Raw genomic sequence first — 18,163 nt, forward strand, 5'->3', positions numbered from 1 at the left:
TGCGGCTTCAATTACCGGACGCTCTTCATTGCCTGCCATATCTATTGGCTGTGGTTGGACTGCGATGTCCAAATCTCTTTCTATTCTCGTTCTAGCTTCGTGTTCCCTTCTCACTCTATGTAGTGTTCGTTCGATTTCTGGATCAAGAGGAATGAGGTTGTTTGCACTTCTACTCCTCTGCATTCGAGAGAAGACCCTGCGTTGACACAAACCAGGCAAACTGAAAATTAAAACTTGAAAACAAATATCTAATAAAAGCTTAACTTAGTCACGTAGCTAATTTCTAAGTCCCCGGCAATGGCGCCAAAAACTTGTTGCGACCAAACACACTCACGCAAGTATACGCGGTCGTCGAGTAATAAAGTGACTAAAAGTCGGATGTCGAACCCACGAGGACTTATGATTAACTATTAACTAAATTAGACTATCCTAATTATCTAAACAAGAATTAAATCTAAAAATATTTTATTCCAACTAATTAAATAAGAAAAATATAAATAATAAACTTTGAACAGAGAAAGAGCAGATTTTAATGATATCAATGTAATGAAAACGATCTAGGGTTATGGTCTATCTAACAATCCTATTGTATTCTTCAATTGAATTGACCGACTAATTTATCTAGCTTATTGGTTGACAGGGTTAATATTGCTCATAAGAATCTGTCGAGTTCTTACTCGCCTATTCCAGCTAACTTAACGCCTATATGTCTATGGAGTGAGAATCAACAAGAACGCATTTATAATTCCTGTAAATCAACCAAGCAAGGCAATTAGGTATATGTCTATCCTAACCACGAATCCGTTCCCCGATGCCCGAGTTCAAGAACTTGCCCTACTCAATCCTATATGCAATATAGAATTCCCACTTTCGAGTTCAATTCTAGATTCGTAGATAATATTCAATTGGTGATCAAGCAATTAAATAATTAAGTGCCAGATTGAATAAATAAACTAATATGATAAATCAAGAAGTCAAAATCAATATCCGAATAACAATAGTCATGAAAGAACCACAACCCTAGAACGTGAAGTTTAGCTCCACATAGACATGGTAGCCAAACAACAAATCATATAAAGAAACATAAAAATTACTAAGTTTGGTGGGAGAAAGATGAAACTTGATGAATTCCGGCCTCCACAGCTTTGTCGTGGCTTTTTCCCCCTTCCCAATATGTTAGATAACCTAAAAGAGGCGTTTTTAGCTTATATATTGCGTACAAAAGTCGTGGGCCAAAGCTCTCCTATTCCTAGTCCAATTCGGCTTCAGGGATTGATGCTAAGGTGGATGCGACGCATCCACCTTGTCCTCTATTTCAATTTTTGCCTGCGAAGGTGGATGCGACGCATCCACCTTGTCCTCTATTTCTCAGCTTTGCATGCGAGGGTGGACGCGACGCATCCAGCCTTCTCTTCTACTTCCCAGTTTCGCACGCGATGGCGGACGCTATGGCCCAACTTCACTGCTAAGGTTGCATGCAGGATGATGTTTTCCTAGGTTGGATGCGACGCATCCAACCCTTCTTCCTCTGGCTAAACCACCTTTTCTTCATATTTTGCACTCCGAACACCTTAAATCGTCACACATAACTTAATTAGTCATCAAACCAATAATTAAACCATGTTGGGCATTTTAAAGATCAAATAACATCAAGAAGCGGTTAAAACATGGGTAAAGTAACATCAACACATATCGAAATATGCCAAACATCAATTCGAACTCGAAATAATGTAGCCCGTAGGGCATAATGGTCAAAGTAGCACATAGGCTTAAAGGTCGAGTGAGTGCTTGCTCGAACTCGAAATAAAAGTAGCCCGTAGGCTTAGCAGTCGAGTGAATGATTCGAACTCGATGCAATGTAGCCCGTAGGCTTAATGGTCGAGTGAGTGCTTGCTCAAACTCGAAATAAAAGTAGCCCGTAGGCTTAGTAGTCGAGTGAATGATTCGAACTCGGGTGAGTGCTTGCTCGAACTCGAAACAAAAGTAGCCCGTAGGCTTAGCAGTCGAGTGAATGATTCGAACTCGATGCAGTGTAGCCCGTAGGCATAGTAGTCTAGTGAGTGCTTGCTCGAACTCGAAATGAAAGTAGCCCGTAGGCTTAGTAGTCGAATGAATGATTCGAACTCGATGTAATGTAGCCCGTAGGCATAATGGTCGAGTGAGCGCTTGCTCGAACTCGAAAATAATAGTAGCCCCTAGGCTTAGTAGTCGAGTGAATGATTCGAACTCGAAGTAATGTAGCCTGTAGGCGTAATGGTCAAAGTAGCCCGTAGGCTTAAAGGTCGAGTGAATGCTTGCTCGAACTCAAAATAAAAGTAGCCCGTAGGCTTAGTAGTTGAGTGAATGATTCGAACTCGATGCAATGTAGCCCGTAGGCGTAATAGTCGAGTGAGTGCTTTCTCGAACTCGAAATGAAAGTAGCCTGTAGGCGTAATGGTCAAAGTAGCCCGTAGGCTAAAAGGTCGGGTGAGTGCTTGCTCGAACTCGAAATAAAAGTAGCCCGTAGGCTTAGCAGTCGAGTGAATGATTCGAACTCGATGTAATGTAGCCCGTAGGCATAATGGTCGAGTGAGCGCTTGCTCGAACTCGAAAATAAAAGTAGCCCGTAGGCTTAGTAGTCGAGTGAATGATTTGAACTCGAAGTAATGTAGCCCGTAGGTGTAATGGTCAAAGTAACTTGTAGGCTTAATGGTCGAGTGAGTCCTTGATCGAACTCGAAATAATAGTAGCCCGTAGGCTTAGCAGTCGAGTGAATGATTCGAACTCGATGCAATGTAGCCCGTAGGTGTAATAGTCGAGTAAGTGATTGCTCGAACTCGAAATGAAAGTAGCCCGTAGGCTTAGTAGTCAAGTGAATGATTCGAACTCGAAATAATGTAGCCCGTAGGCGTAATGGTCGAGTGAGCGCTTGCTCGAACTCGATCCTGTTTGCATATTAAATCTTGAACATAGAATATCGGTAAAGAAGAGGGCTTTCTTTGCAAGTCATTATACATGTGTTCATGTTTTGCGTCAGGGCTCGGGCCAACTACATAAGCATGGTTCGTTTTGACCATTTGGCTCTTACAATGTTTCCTGTTGAGACACTGTTTGTCATGAATAACGAAGTAACTTCCTTTGCACCGAACTTGATAATCATCACAGATGCGTTCAATGATAAAGCCCCCCAGTATACGAGGTTGATTTTAAAGAGGCCTCGGATACTCAGCAGTAGTATCGTTTCCGCTATATGGCTGGTATCGATCTCTGGTCGACCTTTGCTTGGTAGTTCTTTTCGTAACGGACCTAGAAATCAACCGGTCATCTTCGACTCTTATTTTGGATTGATATCGATTGTGCACATCGGTCCAAGTAATAGCTGGGTACTCGATTAGATTTTGCTTCAGCAGCCGTGAAGCCATCGAGCTCCGTTCGTTTAGACCTTGAGTGAAAGCTTGAATAACCCAATCGTCTGTGACTGGTGGTAGATCCATTCGTTCCATTTGAAAACGAGATACGAACTCCCCTAGCATCTCGTTATCCTTTTGTATTACCTTGAACATGTCCGACTTTCTGGTTTCGACCTTTATGGCTCCGACATGTGCTTTTATGAAGCAATCTGCAAGCATAACAAAAGAATCAATAGAGTTAGATGGTAAATTGTGATACCATACCATTACCCCATTTGACAGGGTTTCACCGAATTTTTTCAATAATACAGATTCGATCTCATCATCTTCCAAATCGTTGCCCTTGATGGCACACGTGTAAGAAGTGACGTGCTTGTTGGGATCGGTCGTTCCATTATATTTGAGTATTTCGGGCATATAGAATTTTTTGGGGATTGGTTTTGGGGCTGCACTCGAGGGAAAAGGCTTTTGAATGAATTTTTTCGAATCTAACCCTTTTATCATTGGTGGAGCTCTCGGGATCTGATCGACCCTGGAATTATATGTTTATACTTTTTTATTGTTGGCTTCGACTCGTTTTGTGAGTTCTTCGAGCAATTTAGTAATTTCGGGAGTAGTCCCCGATTCTTGCTAATTTGACTTCACTATGGCTGATTCCGTTCTACGGGGCTTGTAACATCTCGAAGATCATCCGTAAGCTGACTCCGATCTCCTCTACATTATGGGTGTCTCGAGCTATGGATCGAGAACCGCCCTGAATATTTTTTTCCGGTTCGGAACATTGGTTCGCCTCAAGAGCCACTTATGAATTGACATCTAGCAGTACTTCGACTCGAGCTTCGGTGACATCGTTAATTCGCCTTCCAGCCCTGGGTGTCAAGTTGTTGGTTTCATCTTGAAGGCCGGCTTCGTGGTCGATAGGTAAAGCCATCAATCGAGGGTTTGCCATTGTTGATTTGAAGTTGTAAACTGGTGTGTATTGCAGATTTGTATCAAACAACCATTGTTACCCTTAGCCCCACGGTGGGCGCCAAACTGTTTACCCGAAAAATTAGATAGAGTTAAATTTATGTATGGTTTTAAGGATATGTGATATAATTTGATCCAAATCGTATAGAGAAATAGAAATACATGTATTATTGACTATGAGAATGAGAATAGTGAGCAGGAAGAATGAATAAGATAAAGTGAAATAAATATAAGGGGATATCTTTCAATATGAGAAAAATCTTTCGTTACAATGTGTGAACCTCCCTTGTGCTTACATGGATTCCCCCTTTTATAGTAGAATGATCTTTCTTTATTTACAATAAAAAATATACAGTGGAGAACTCATGATGAATTGTCTTTTTCCCTACTTCCCGCCAAGATTCTCTCCCTTAGTACGGCTGTAACGGCCTTGTCTGTGAGCTTCGATACTGACTCGAACTCGATATCGGGTCGAGCCATTGGCCTTGACTTGAGCTCGATCCTGACTCGGAGTCTTGATATTCGGGGTGGGTGTTGGTCGGTCTGTGCATCTCCGATAACCTTTTACCTCGTGGTTCGATTTGGTCATGGGCCCGATAATGATACCGAACTGATCCTTGATCGGATTTGGAGCTCGAATCCTGAAGCCCTTTCTTCGGACCTCGACCTGACCTTACGTAGATACCTTTCGATCGAAGTATTGCCGTCTCGATCAGTCCATACGACTGACTCAATCGGTTCTAATCGTAAACACGCCTCAACCGAAATCTTGGTGAAAACTGACAAGTATGAGTACAAGGACTTGTTGAATGTTCTTTTAAAAAAAAAAAAAGTTACAGACAATGATAGAGTAAGAATTATATAGTTTTACCGATTATAGCGAGCTATTTATCTATTTTTTCAGGTTATCGCATCATACTTAATATCAAGGGTTACATATCAACTTAGCATGACAAGTACATATAGATTACTAAGGTTAGTGGGTGACAGGCTTTATATGTACTTATGACGGTATGAGAGTCAACCGCACTCCCAATTAGTTAACTGAATTGTTAGTTAATATCATTTAAATTTTGCTTTTTCACTATCTCAGAGTTAGAAATCACATCATTACATGCAACCTTTTCAATTTCTGTTGTCAGCTATACCCAAAATTTCCTACAAACAAGTACGCGTGGATGTTGAACACTATGCCAACTTTCTTGACGTCTTTTAATATTTTTTCGGGTCAATATTTTACGCCATAATTCTTCTGAAGTAATTCATTAATCCACTCCCCACAATGCAACAGTAGCTATTACCAATATTCTCAACCACAGGGGCAAATTTACGTCGATGAATTCGATAATTGGAAAGACTATGTATTAGAATATCTTTTCCTGCAAAAAACATAATAATTAGGTGTAGTTAAGTTAGATTACATGCTATAAAATTATATTCTTTACACTATTAGTGTATATAAATTAAATCCTATTAAATCCTAGAATTATTTATACATTATGAGCTTGTAATTCACTCATATAAGACATCATTTTCCTAATTAAATAGGCAGGGATTAACCTAGCTAACTTTTCCGCTTGTGTTTCTATTAAGAAAAAGGCACAAAAATTGAAGGCATCTTTTGTTGTCTTCTGAATTTTATTGAATAATGAACCTGTAGGATGATCAGTTATCCTAGGTACAATAATCACCATAGATGATTCTTAGATCAGGATAATAATATAATACACATTACTCTAACAAATACGGTAATATAATAAAATATGTACACATTTTATATGATTGGAGCATAATTCTTTAGTATGAAATATTCTTGGTGCTTTGTCTATCATATAATGTTGTTTTGTTAAGTTCCGGCATTTGCAAAGACTGCTCTACTTCACTGCCTTGACTTATCAAAGCAGCCACAGATCCTACAAAAGCTGCATTCATATACGTCGTGGGTTCAGAATGAGAGTAATCTGATCTCGAATCAACAAACTGGTCGCCGGAATTTGGCCCGCCGACGATTGCGCCGACATGTATATTTGGATTGGGATTGTTAGAATTATACCATGAGCTATAGCCATCGTTGCATCCCACCCTAGATGGATGGTTATAAATTGAAGGGATAGATGAAGCTCTGTGGTGGAGCTGTGTTGGGTATTTGCTCCCAAAACCAACCATATTTGACATCTTGAGTGGATTGTTACCAAGTATGTAGTCTACCTGAAAAACCAAATAGTTTGATTTTATGCATTTATACCATCCGGTTACTTAAAAGATATAATATTTCTTTCGTTTCTATTTGTGTGAATCTTTTTGGACTATAAGGATGAAATTAATTAATTTTTGGTGTAAATTCGGACATAGAATTTTTAAAATTTTAAAATAAAATTTACATATTTTAAAAACTACATAAAAAGTATCGTAAGTCACAACAGTTAATATATAATTTAAAATATTTAAATTAAAATGATTATCCTGAATCCATAAGGTTAAAATTCTAGCTAGCTCCGTCTTTGATTATAACAACATGATTTCTATTTTAATAAGCAATGATTGGAGACCTATAATATTGGTTAATGATTAATCTATTATAGCAAGTTAAATAATGATGTAATAATTCATTATACTTGACCTGTGATTTTGCAAAGGCTTTGATATTGGAGGTGGAAAAAGTAACCGAACCACATGTAACTCCCCCTTTTCCAGCTGTTTCAAGGACTTTAGAGTACATAAAAAGTACCATGGTAGCACCAGTAACATATTGCAAATTGCTACTGTCTCTAGTATATAAAAGTCCACCTGCAAATTATACCATTGTAGCAGAAAGTATTAGATTTGTGTAAAATTCTTCAAAATTAATATCAAGTTTTTTTTTTGAGAAAAAAGAGTATGATTTTTAACTTTGAATTACCAGGGGTTGTCTTAATCTGTATAGAGGTACTCCCTGGCATCAATGCACAAATAAATGCATCAGCATCTTTCTTGAACTTTTCCAGATTGCTTTTCCCATTGAGGAATTCCTGGTGATAATCAAGAATGGAAATTTGCACTCATTGACTGTCAAATTTCAGTCCAATTCTGTTGAACTACTCATAGAAAGACTCAATTCATCAAATTATCAATATAATTTAACTTTTGATAGCAAGTTAATTACCATTTTGCCAGGTTATAAATTAATGTTTATCATAAAAATTTAGTAATTATAATTACCTTAAAAATGACTATCTGATTGAGTAAATATTTTTTAATTGTCAACCTCTTTCAGATATGAATCTATCTGATTCAGAAGGGAAGAACTTGTATCAGTATCTCAATTTCAATTCAAACATGGTTTTGATTCCCTAGCTCCATATTGTAAGAATGATTTATCATCCGAATAGAGGAAAAAACGGAGTCCTTATATAAAGATGCATTGAAAAAGGGCAAATGTATAGAACCTTTCAGCGAGATAATACTTTTTCAACTCTCTCAAAATGGAATCTATCCCAAATATATATGCTGAAACTCTTAAAAATATAATGTTAAATTAATTGCGTGCCATGTTGCATAGTGATAAAAAGGATTAACCTTAGCTAGTAAAGTTTGAGCTCCAGCAAATTTGTTATCCCAACTAAATTCAGAGGCAACCTGACTCCAGCCTTGATTGCTTGAAGCATAGTTTAAATAGTTATTTCCTCCACCTGCCTTGTATAGCCAAGCAGCAGCCCACAGCAATTCATCCTTTGAAAATTATTGAAAACACTAATTAAAATTATGATTGGAAAAAAGAACTAATTATGCCTAAATTATTGAAATTAATTACCTGATAACCTGAGTAAGAGCAGTAGAAAGGGCAAGAAGCTTGATAAGATCCTCTATACTTGTCAGCAAACGCAAATAGCTGTGTACAGAAAGAGGAAACGAGAATTTTGAGAGTCAAATGGGTGCAGTCCAAAGTTTGCTTGTGTCATGGATGAGTGAGTCAGGCTACAAAAATGGATCGCAACCCAACTCGTCCAACTCATAGTTATTATTCATTTATTTGTTTCTTTTTTTTATTTTAAAATTAAATTGATAAAAGCCTTTTCTTTTACATATTATGACTATATCAAACTAATCAATTTAGGCTACATATTCAACCCAAATTGACACAAACTTTTAAATGGGCTAGCTTGAGTTATATGCCCAAAGTGACCCTCCAATAAATATAGAGCAAAGATCACTTTTAGATCGCGGCCGAAACTATTTACATCTGATAGCTACAAAAATGTATAAAATTTGTATATTTTATTTATATATATTTCGGCTATTATTTTAAGCGCGGCTATACCATGTCATTTTCCCATAAATATATGCCCAATACATACCGCCCAAGTATGTGCAGCTTATAATTTTTATGGGCCAAATTTGACACTTAGAACGAAAATTGAATAGATGAAGATGGACAGGGCAAAAATAGGAGATAATTACTAGTACTTGGTAGAAATCAAAGTAATCTAAAGTGATTAGAGTTTCCTTACAGATTTTGATCTTCGTAACAATTTGGTAGAATAGTTGGAATCTATTTTCCGGAAAACAATTGATGCTGAGGCAAAAGCAGCTGCTACTTCAGCTGCAACCTCGGATCCTGGAGAATTGGAAGTGATCTTGTATAGTGTTCGAGGAGTATCCATATCTTCAGGTCGTTCCCAACACTGGTGATCTACATTTCCATCTCCAACCTGTGCACATAACATTTTTGTACATATAAATTACATAATTAAATCCATATTTCTAATTTCAGATATAATGAAGATTATAATCATTGCAGACCAAAACTAATAAATAAATGTGTCTCTTCTCTGATAGCTTAATTTTTATACGAGGTAATTGATCGTCTAACAAATAATTCAATATGGTATTGTAGCAGACAAATGTCATAGATTCAAGTCTCACTCTCATTGTCATCCGTTATGGGGGAAAAAAATTCCGCATGCTTAGACCAAGAAAAAGAGTTAGACATGCATGTGAGGGTATTCTTAATTCGACAATAACCATGCTATATATGTTCCAGCACAAGGGAGTGAGATGAATGTGGTCCCTCTTGTTGAAATTGTCAAAAGTCCCACATCGGTGGATGACAATTTTGAATGAGAATTTCACCCTATAAAAGGAGGCCTAATGTTTAGGATTTAAACACACCTCTCATTTGCCCTTTTATCTTCTTAAGGCATTTGTATCTTCTCTCTTTAGTATTATTTCACTTGTAATTTTGGAGTGGAATAAAATATTAATTGTGTCCGAGGAAGTAGGCAAAATTGGCCAAACCTTCGTAAATTCTGGTATTCTTTTATTGTTGTCTTATTGTCTTGTTTATTATTTAGTGGTTGTCATAATTTTTGGTATAGTAGTTGTGACTCATTCACACTATATACATTTGACTTCCGCAACAATTGGTATCAGAGCCAAGGTACTGTCTAAGTATGCTCTGTGGTTGCAGCATAGTTTGATCTTCCACATCAGAAAAGATCTATCTTGGTAACTGAGTCAAGGTTCTGTCTGAGTATGCTCTGTGGTTGCAGCTTAGTCTGATCTTCCACACCAGAAAGGAAATAATATTGATTTGTGTCGTCAGCTACTAAATAATATTTGTGTCAAAATGGAAGACAATAAACAAGAAGAATCTACATCAAGTGTCAATAATAGGTCATCGTTGGCATCTTCGCTTATGACAAGAATTGTGTCAAATGCGAAATTTGCGGTAGAAATTTTTGACGGGTCAGGACATTTTGGGATGTGGCAAGGCGAGGTTCTAGATGTTCTTTTTCAACAAGGGCTAGATCTTGCCATTGAAGAAAAGAAGCCAGATGTTATTGGAGAAGAAGATTGGAAAATTATTAATCGTGTTACTTGCGGTACCATTCGATCCTACCTTGCTAGAGAGCAGAAATATCCATACACAAAGAAAACTTCTGCAAGTAAATTATGAAAAGCACTGGAGGATAAATTTTTGAAGAAAAACAGTCAAAATAAATTGTACATGAAGAAGAGACTGTTTCGCTTCACCTATGTTCCTGGTACCATAATAAATGAACATATCACCAGTTTCAATAAGTTGGTCACAGATTTGCAAAATATGGATGCAACTTTTGATGATGGTGACTTGGCCTTGATGTTGTTGGGGTCACTTCCTAATGAGTACGAGCACCTTGAAACTACTCTACTCCATGGAAATGACAAAATTTCTCTCAGAGAAGTCTGTTCGGCTTTGTACAGCTATGAACAAAGAAAGGGAGAAAAACAGAAGGGCGGAGAAGGAGAAGCACTAATTGTGAGGGGTCGTCCTAAAAATCAAACGAGGACTAAGAAGGGAAGATCCAAGTCGAGATCTAGACCCAGCAAAGATGAATGTGCCTTTTGTCGAGAAAAGGGGCACTGGAAGAAAGACTGTCCGAAATTGAAGAATAAGGCCAGACATAACAATGGAAAGGCCATTATGGATTCAAATGTAGCTGATTGTGATGATTCAGACTTCTCATTAGTTACAACAGAGTTATCAACATCATCAGACATATGGTTGATGGACTCGGCTTGTAGCTATCATATGTGTCCCAACAAGGACTGGTTCGTAAATTTTCAAGAAGGAGAATATGGAATCATCCACACAGCGGATAACAGCCCTCTTACCTCATATGGCATTGGTTCAATAAGATTAAGAAGCCATGATGGAATGATCAGAACATTAACAGATGTTCGATATGTACCGGGTTTGAAGAAGAATCTCATCTCTGTGGGAGCCCTGGAATCAAAAGGGTTCAAAATTATTGCAGAAAATGGAGTGATGAGAATATGCTCCGGTGCACTAGTGGTAATGAAGGCTAATCGGAAGAACAATAACATGTACCGCTATCGTGGTAGTATAGTTATTGGGACAGCGACAGTGACATCCAGTGATGACAAAGAGGCAGAAGCAACCAGGCTATGGCACATGCGCTTGGGATATGCTGGAGGGAAATCCTTGAAAGCTCTATCTGATCGAGGATTATTAAAAGGCGTAAAGACTTGCAACTTAGAGTTTTGCGAGCATTGTGTCAAAGGGAAACAGACAAGGGTTAAATTTGGTACAGCGATCCATAATACTAAAGGCATTTTGGATTATGTACACTCTGATATTTGGGGTTCTTCCAAAACACCTTCATTGGGTGGGAAGCACTATTTTGTAACCTTTGTTGATGATTTTTTCCGAAGAGTGTGGGTGTATACAATGAAGAGGAAAGATAAAGTGTTGGGAAGTTTTCTCAAATAGAAGACGATGGTGGAGAATCAAACAGGCAGGAGGATCAAGTGTATTCGCACAGACAATGGAGGTGAATACAAAAATGGTCATTTCAATAAGGTCTGTGAAAATGATGGCATCGTCCGACACTTCACTGTCAGACATACACCACAACAGAATGGAGTGGCAGAACATATGAACCGGACTTTACTGGAGAAGGTACGGTGTATGTTGTCCAATGCTGGCTTGGGAAAAGAATTTTGGGCTGAGAAAATTACATATGCATGCCACCTCATTAATCGTCTACCATCTGCTGCTATTGATGGCAAGACACCATTTGAAAAATGGTATGGAAAACCTGCTGTAGATTATGACTCTTTGCACGTGTTTGGCTCAATTGTATACTATCATGTGAAAGAGTCAAAATTGGATCCGAGAGCAAAGAAGGCTATATTTATGGGGATTACTTCTGGAGTCAAAGGATACCGCTTATGGTGTCCAGAGACAAGGAATATTATATTCAGCAGAGATGTTACCTTTGATGAATCTGCCATAACAGATAAGGTAACAGTTGAAGATGTCAAACAAACTGGTGGTGCATCAAAGCAGGTAGAGTTTGAGGAAAAATTTATTTTTCCTACACAAGAAGCAGAGGAGGAAACTCATGAAGATTACCCTCTGGAAGAAGAGCCAGTAGAGAGGGAGATTCCAACTCAGGAACCTGGACAACAACTTGAATCAATAGCAACCAGCAGGCCAAAAAGGACAATAACGAAACCTGTTCGTCTCATAGAGACGGTTGCTTGCGCAACCTCAATTCTAGTTGATGGTGTTCCTACCACTTATAAAGACGCAATCCAAAGTTCAGAAGAAGATAAGTGGAGGATTGCCATGAATGAAGAAATGCAGTCCCTTCATCAGAATCATACATGGAAATTGGCCAATCTCCCGAAGGGAAAAAAAATAATTGGGTGCAAATGGGTATTTGCAAAGAAAGAAGGATTTCCTAACCAAGAAAATGTTCGCTACAAAGCAAGATTGGTGGCCAAAGGATATGCTCAGAAGGAGGGAATTGATTACAATAAAGTATTTTCTCCAGTTGTAAAATATTCCTCCATTAGAATTATGTTGGCTTTGGTAGCACAGTTGGATTTGGAACTAGTTCAGATGGATGTAAAAACTGCGTTTTTACATGGAAACTTGGAGGAGAAAATCTACATGAATCAGCCAGAAGGATTCAAAGTTGCTGGAAAAGAAAATATGGTATGCAAACTTGAAAAATCGTTGTACGGATTGAAACAATCTTCTAGACAATGGTACAAGCGATTTGACAAGTTTATGTTGCGGCAAGGGTACAAGAGAAGCAAATACGATCATTGTGTGTATTTGCGCAAACTTAATGATGGTTTCTTTGTATATCTTCTCCTATATGTTGATGATATGTTGATAACTTCCAAGAATTCGGAAGAAATTGATAAGTTGAAGATTCAACTGAAGGAGGAGTTCGAGATGAAAGATCTGGGTGAGGCAAAGAAAATTCTTGGCATGGAGATAATAAGAGATAGACGTTCAAAGAAACTCTGTTTATCTCAGAAAGAATATTTGAAGAGAGTACTACAGCGTTTTGGCATAGATAAGAAGACTAAGCTAATTAGTACGCCACTTGCTCCCCATTTTAAGCTAAGTACTACTATGTCGCCAAAGGATGAAACTGAACAGGAGTATATGTCAAAGGTACCATACGCAAATGCTGTTGGTAGCTTGATGTATGCAATGGTTTGTACGAGACCTGACATTTCACAAGCCGTTGGAGTTATTAGCAGATATATGCATAATCCAGGAAAGGAGCATTGGCAAGCTGTGAAATGGATTCTATGGTATATTCATAGTACTGTAGATGTTGGGTTAGTTTTTGAGCAGGAAGGCAATCGGTCTGTAGTTGGATATTGTACTCAGATTTTGCGGGTGATCTGGATAAACGAAGGTCAACTACTGGTTATGTATTTACTTTTGCAAAGGCACCAGTTAGTTGGAAGTCTACTTTGCAGTCAATAGTTGCTTTGTCTACAACAGAGGCAGAGTACATGGCTATTACAGAGGCTGTGAAGGAGGCAATTTGGTTTCAGGGGTTGCTAAAGGAGCTTGGTATTGAACAAAAAAATATTACAATTTTTTGTGATAGTCAAAGTGCTATTCAATTAGCGAAGAACCAAGTTTATCATGCAAGGACGAAGCACATTGATGTTCGGTATCATTTCGTACGAGAAATCATAGAAGAAGGTGGAGTCACAGTGAAGAAAATTCATACTACGGAGAACCCTGCTGATATGCTGACAAAGGTGGTGACTGCGGTCAAGTTTCAACATTGTTTGGATTTGATCAACATTGTTGAACACTAAAGATTGAAGATGAAGACACAACCAAAATTTGTTATTGAGAGAAAATTGAAGATGTGGAATTTTGCCAAGGTAGAGATTTATAGAAATTGTCAAAAGTCCCACATCGGTGGATGACAATTTTGAATGGGAATTTCACCCTATAAAAGGAGGCCTAATGTTTAGGATTTAAACACACCTCTCATTTGCCCTTTTATCTTCTTAAGGCATTTGTATCTTCTCTCTTTAGTATTATTTCACTTGTAATTTTAGAGTGGAATAAAATATTGATTGTGTCCGAGGAAGTAGGCAAAATTGGCCGAACCACGTAAATTCTGGTATTTTTTTTATTGTTGTCTTATTGTCTTGTTTATTATTTAGTGGTTGTCATAATTTTTGGTATAGTAATTGTGACTCATTCACACTATATACATTTGACTTTCGCAACACCTCTATCCTTAACTAATTAAAAATGTTAGGTTCTAGCCATGCCAATGGAAAAAATGGGGAGCATTTCTGTTTTATTAGACATTTGCAAAATGCGAATATAAAATAGTCAAGTAAGTGGATTCCGGATACTAATGGTTAGTTAAAAAAAAAAAAAAAAGAAGCATACGATAGGGTCTGTTTTCACCTGAGTATAAAGAGTGGTACTTGAAGTATGAGCTCGGATTAGGAAATTTGTGCCCCACCGAATTGCACGTTGGAGGTGGAGAAGTTGATTTGCTGAAGAGATTTCTGTTGGATGCTCAACCGCAGCCCAACTCAATAATGTTAAAGAAAATGCCATAGGCCATCCAAATTTCACATTGTCGCCAGCATCATAGTAGCCTCCAATCAAATTCACCTAATAGATAGATTAATGGATATATTAATTAACAGATTGAAATAAATTCTTTTTATTGAACGAAGAGAGAGTAACTATAAAATGACGAAATTTTCATACAAACCGATGGTATATGTTACTAACAAAGTTGTTTCTTAATGAAAATCTTCAAACTAATTTTTTTTTGTAACGATAGTATTTGGACCAACTTGTGCGTAACTCAACAAAATTTATTGGGTACATGCTATCTCTTACCAATATAGGCACCTCGTCTTTTTCTATTGAAGTTTCATGAAAATTTTACTACTTTATGTCCGAAAAAAAAAACTAGTGACTCGAAGTATAAAAGTTAATGGATCTAATTTTTAATATAAATTAATATATCGGTCTTTGAAATAAAATATACATATTTAGAAATATCATATAAAAACAATATAAACTCATGATCTCATTGTTGAGAATATTCTTAAAATGGAATTCTCGTAGTTAATAAAAATTATTTGACTCTTCAATAGTAAAAAAAATGTTAATCTTTTTTAGACTAGGTAAATTAATATCTTTCCAACAAAAAATTAAAAAATAAAAGAACTATAGTTAATTAGGGCTATATGAAACTCATACATGTTCAATCTTGCCGTCGGTGAGTGCAGAATCTCCTCTCCATTTGGCTCTTTGAGAAACTGGCAATTTTCCTGAACGTTGTCCTTCGAAAAATAAGATAGCTTTGCTAATTGCATCTTTGTAATCAGAAGCTGTGAAGCTGGCAACAGGACCAGCCAAAATGCAAAAGATTATTGTAACAGCCAAAATTGCAGAACTACGAGCCATTATTATAAGGTTTGTAATTATTTATATTTTCAGTCGTTGTTAAGAGTTTGATCATGTTTTGGTGGTATTTATAGGGCTATGAGCTAGTAATGAAATACGAATGTTTTGACAGTTGAAAAGAAGCGCAAAATTGGGACACGCCCATTAAGTAATGTTGGGAAGTTAGAGAATTATGCCATGTGAGAATAATTCGTGTGCGTTGAGGGGATAATGACTTAAAATAGTTCTACAAATTAAAGTCGAGATTAATTATTATATGCATGTACATAAAAAATAGTTATTACTCTATAAGGCCACTAAAAAGATATATGGAATTAGTAACATGAAAATGAGGCATGTAACAAGTTACAACAATAGTAAAATACACATATAGTTAATTTACAGGTACGGACCAGTCCGATGAATTATTTATGGTGTTATTTTTTGCTGATAATCTTGAAACAAATGCATACTTTATTAAAAATAGATCACAATAGAAGAGGAAGATCCATATAGGTGATACCCACTAGTTGAAAATATATTTTAGACTTGGTAGAGAACTACTAATATTATTGTTACTATAATACACACACACACACATATATATATTTTGGTAATGATGATAATTTAAGTTGATCTTAATGAAAGAAATAGGATTCATATCGCCCATTTCAACTTGTTTGGGACTGAAGCACAGTTATTATTATTGTACTTTTTTACTACTAATATTAAAAACCGTTGATGCAAAATCGGCTTCAGGAACCCTATCGCAGAACAATTGCCATAAGATTTATTATTACTATTGCTGACAAGATAATGCTGGAGTAAGTTACAGGGAATAGCATATAGGAAATTAAATTGGACTCTTTTAAGATACAAAGTGTCCCTTATCATGAGGAACTGTAATTTCCGTTTCTTTGCCTTATTCGATTACTTTCCCACAACGTCTCCCGCGAGGAAGTTGAAAGGAAAACATTACTTGGAAGTTACAAACTTTGAAAAATATGCCATAGTTTTTTTTATTCCACTAAAGGTATGACATAGTGGACACGGGCGGATGTACTATTACACTGACGAGTTTGAACTCGTAACTTTCGATTCCAAATATAAATTTACGCGTAAAAATCTAATAAATTATAAAAATAGTAGATATGAACCCATAAGTAAAAATATAATCGGTTCAATACTCAAAATTTTAAAAATTAAGTGGGCATTTGGACATAAGAATTGTAAAATTTTGGAAAAAAGTGAATTTTTTTTCCAAGTGAAATGGTATTTGAAAATTAGAGTTGTGTTTGGACATGAATATGATTATGAGTTGTTTTGAATGTTTGTGAGTGATCTGAAGTGAATTTATTTTGAAAAATAGTTTTTGGAGTTTTTCAAATTTTTAAAAAATTTCAAAATTCATGTTCAAGTGAAAATCGAAAATTTTATGACCAAACACTTATTTCGAAAAAAATTAAATTAAATTAAAAAAAAGAATTTTTTTTATGGACAAACGGGCCCTAAATTCATAAAATTTAAATTATGAATTCATGGTGGCTTAAGGATGAGACCAAAGATATTCATTATCCATTTAAAAAAGTCAACAGAGATTACGCAGAGCCATGGACTGAGATGCTGAACCCACTCCTTAACGTCACAGTTCGCACATTTACAAATTTTACTTCCTACAAATTAAGGCTATGATTTCTCTATAGGTCAATTTTCTGTGCAAAGCATGCACGTATAAGATGTAATCTTCACTAGTCCAACATTTATCTACCTCACAAAAGAGGATATTCCCATAAAATTTTAGTTAAAACTTTTGGGGATAGACACGGTAGAAAACACTGGAGAGTGAAATGATGAAATTAATGGGTAAACACATGGGACATTACCAAAAAGGGAAAAGAAAATGATGTAATAGCCTCTTTTGGCCAAGTTTTTTCATGGCTAAAAATATTTTTTTTTGAAAGTTGAAGTGTTTGGCCAAATTTTTAAAATAAAAAAAGGTGATTTTGAGTAGAAGCAATTTTGGAGAAGCGGAAAAAGTAGTTTCTCACCAAAATCACTTTTTTGAAAAATAATGTTGAGAAAAATATATTTAGAAGTAATTTTTAAAAGTTTGGTCAAACACTAATTATTGCTACTCACAAAGTATATCTAAGAAAGCTATTGAAGGAAGAAGCACGTGAGAAGCATGTGTGTCTGTTAGTTAGTTATAACTAATTTACAGAAGTGGTAGTTAGGTGTGTCACACCCCTTTTATACCCCCAAAAAGATATGTATTATGGATTATTATGGGTTAAAGAATTTTTCCAATTAAAGTGACAAATTTGAGTAGAGATTATTTTATTTACAGAGTCGCCACTTGAAATTGATTTTTTGGGTATTCCAAGTCATATTTTATTTAAATCCCTAGTCAAATGAAGGTTTGACTATATTATTATTGGTCTGCGAAAATAAAATTCGGGTAAGAAATTTTGTTGACCGAGGAGAAGGTGTAAGGCATTCCCCGAGTCATGTGGTTCTAGCACGGTCGCTTTATTGACTACATTTGGCTTGAATTAATTTTGGACAAACTGTGATT

The 18,163-nt window shown here is 36.5% G+C and overlaps 1 protein-coding gene across 1 annotated transcript; it reads right to left on the reverse strand.

Annotated features, from left to right (window-relative positions):
- Positions 1–5,966: 5,966 nt before the first annotated feature.
- On the reverse strand, positions 5,967–15,882 carry LOC107821509 (endoglucanase 18). Its single transcript, XM_075246219.1, has 8 exons — positions 15,403–15,882; positions 14,590–14,802; positions 8,846–9,046; positions 8,149–8,226; positions 7,914–8,066; positions 7,258–7,366; positions 6,979–7,145; positions 5,967–6,566 (listed from the first exon to the last, which is right to left on the reverse strand). The coding sequence occupies exons 1-8, from the start codon at positions 15,607–15,609 to the stop codon at positions 6,156–6,158; spliced, it is 1,539 nt and encodes a 512-aa protein (XP_075102320.1). The 5' UTR covers positions 15,610–15,882; the 3' UTR covers positions 5,967–6,155.
- Between the last annotated feature and the right edge of the window lie 2,281 nt (positions 15,883–18,163).

Source organism: Nicotiana tabacum, chromosome 23 (genome assembly GCF_000715075.1).
Source record: "Nicotiana tabacum cultivar K326 chromosome 23, ASM71507v2, whole genome shotgun sequence".
Lineage (NCBI taxonomy): Eukaryota > Viridiplantae > Streptophyta > Magnoliopsida > Solanales > Solanaceae > Nicotiana > Nicotiana tabacum.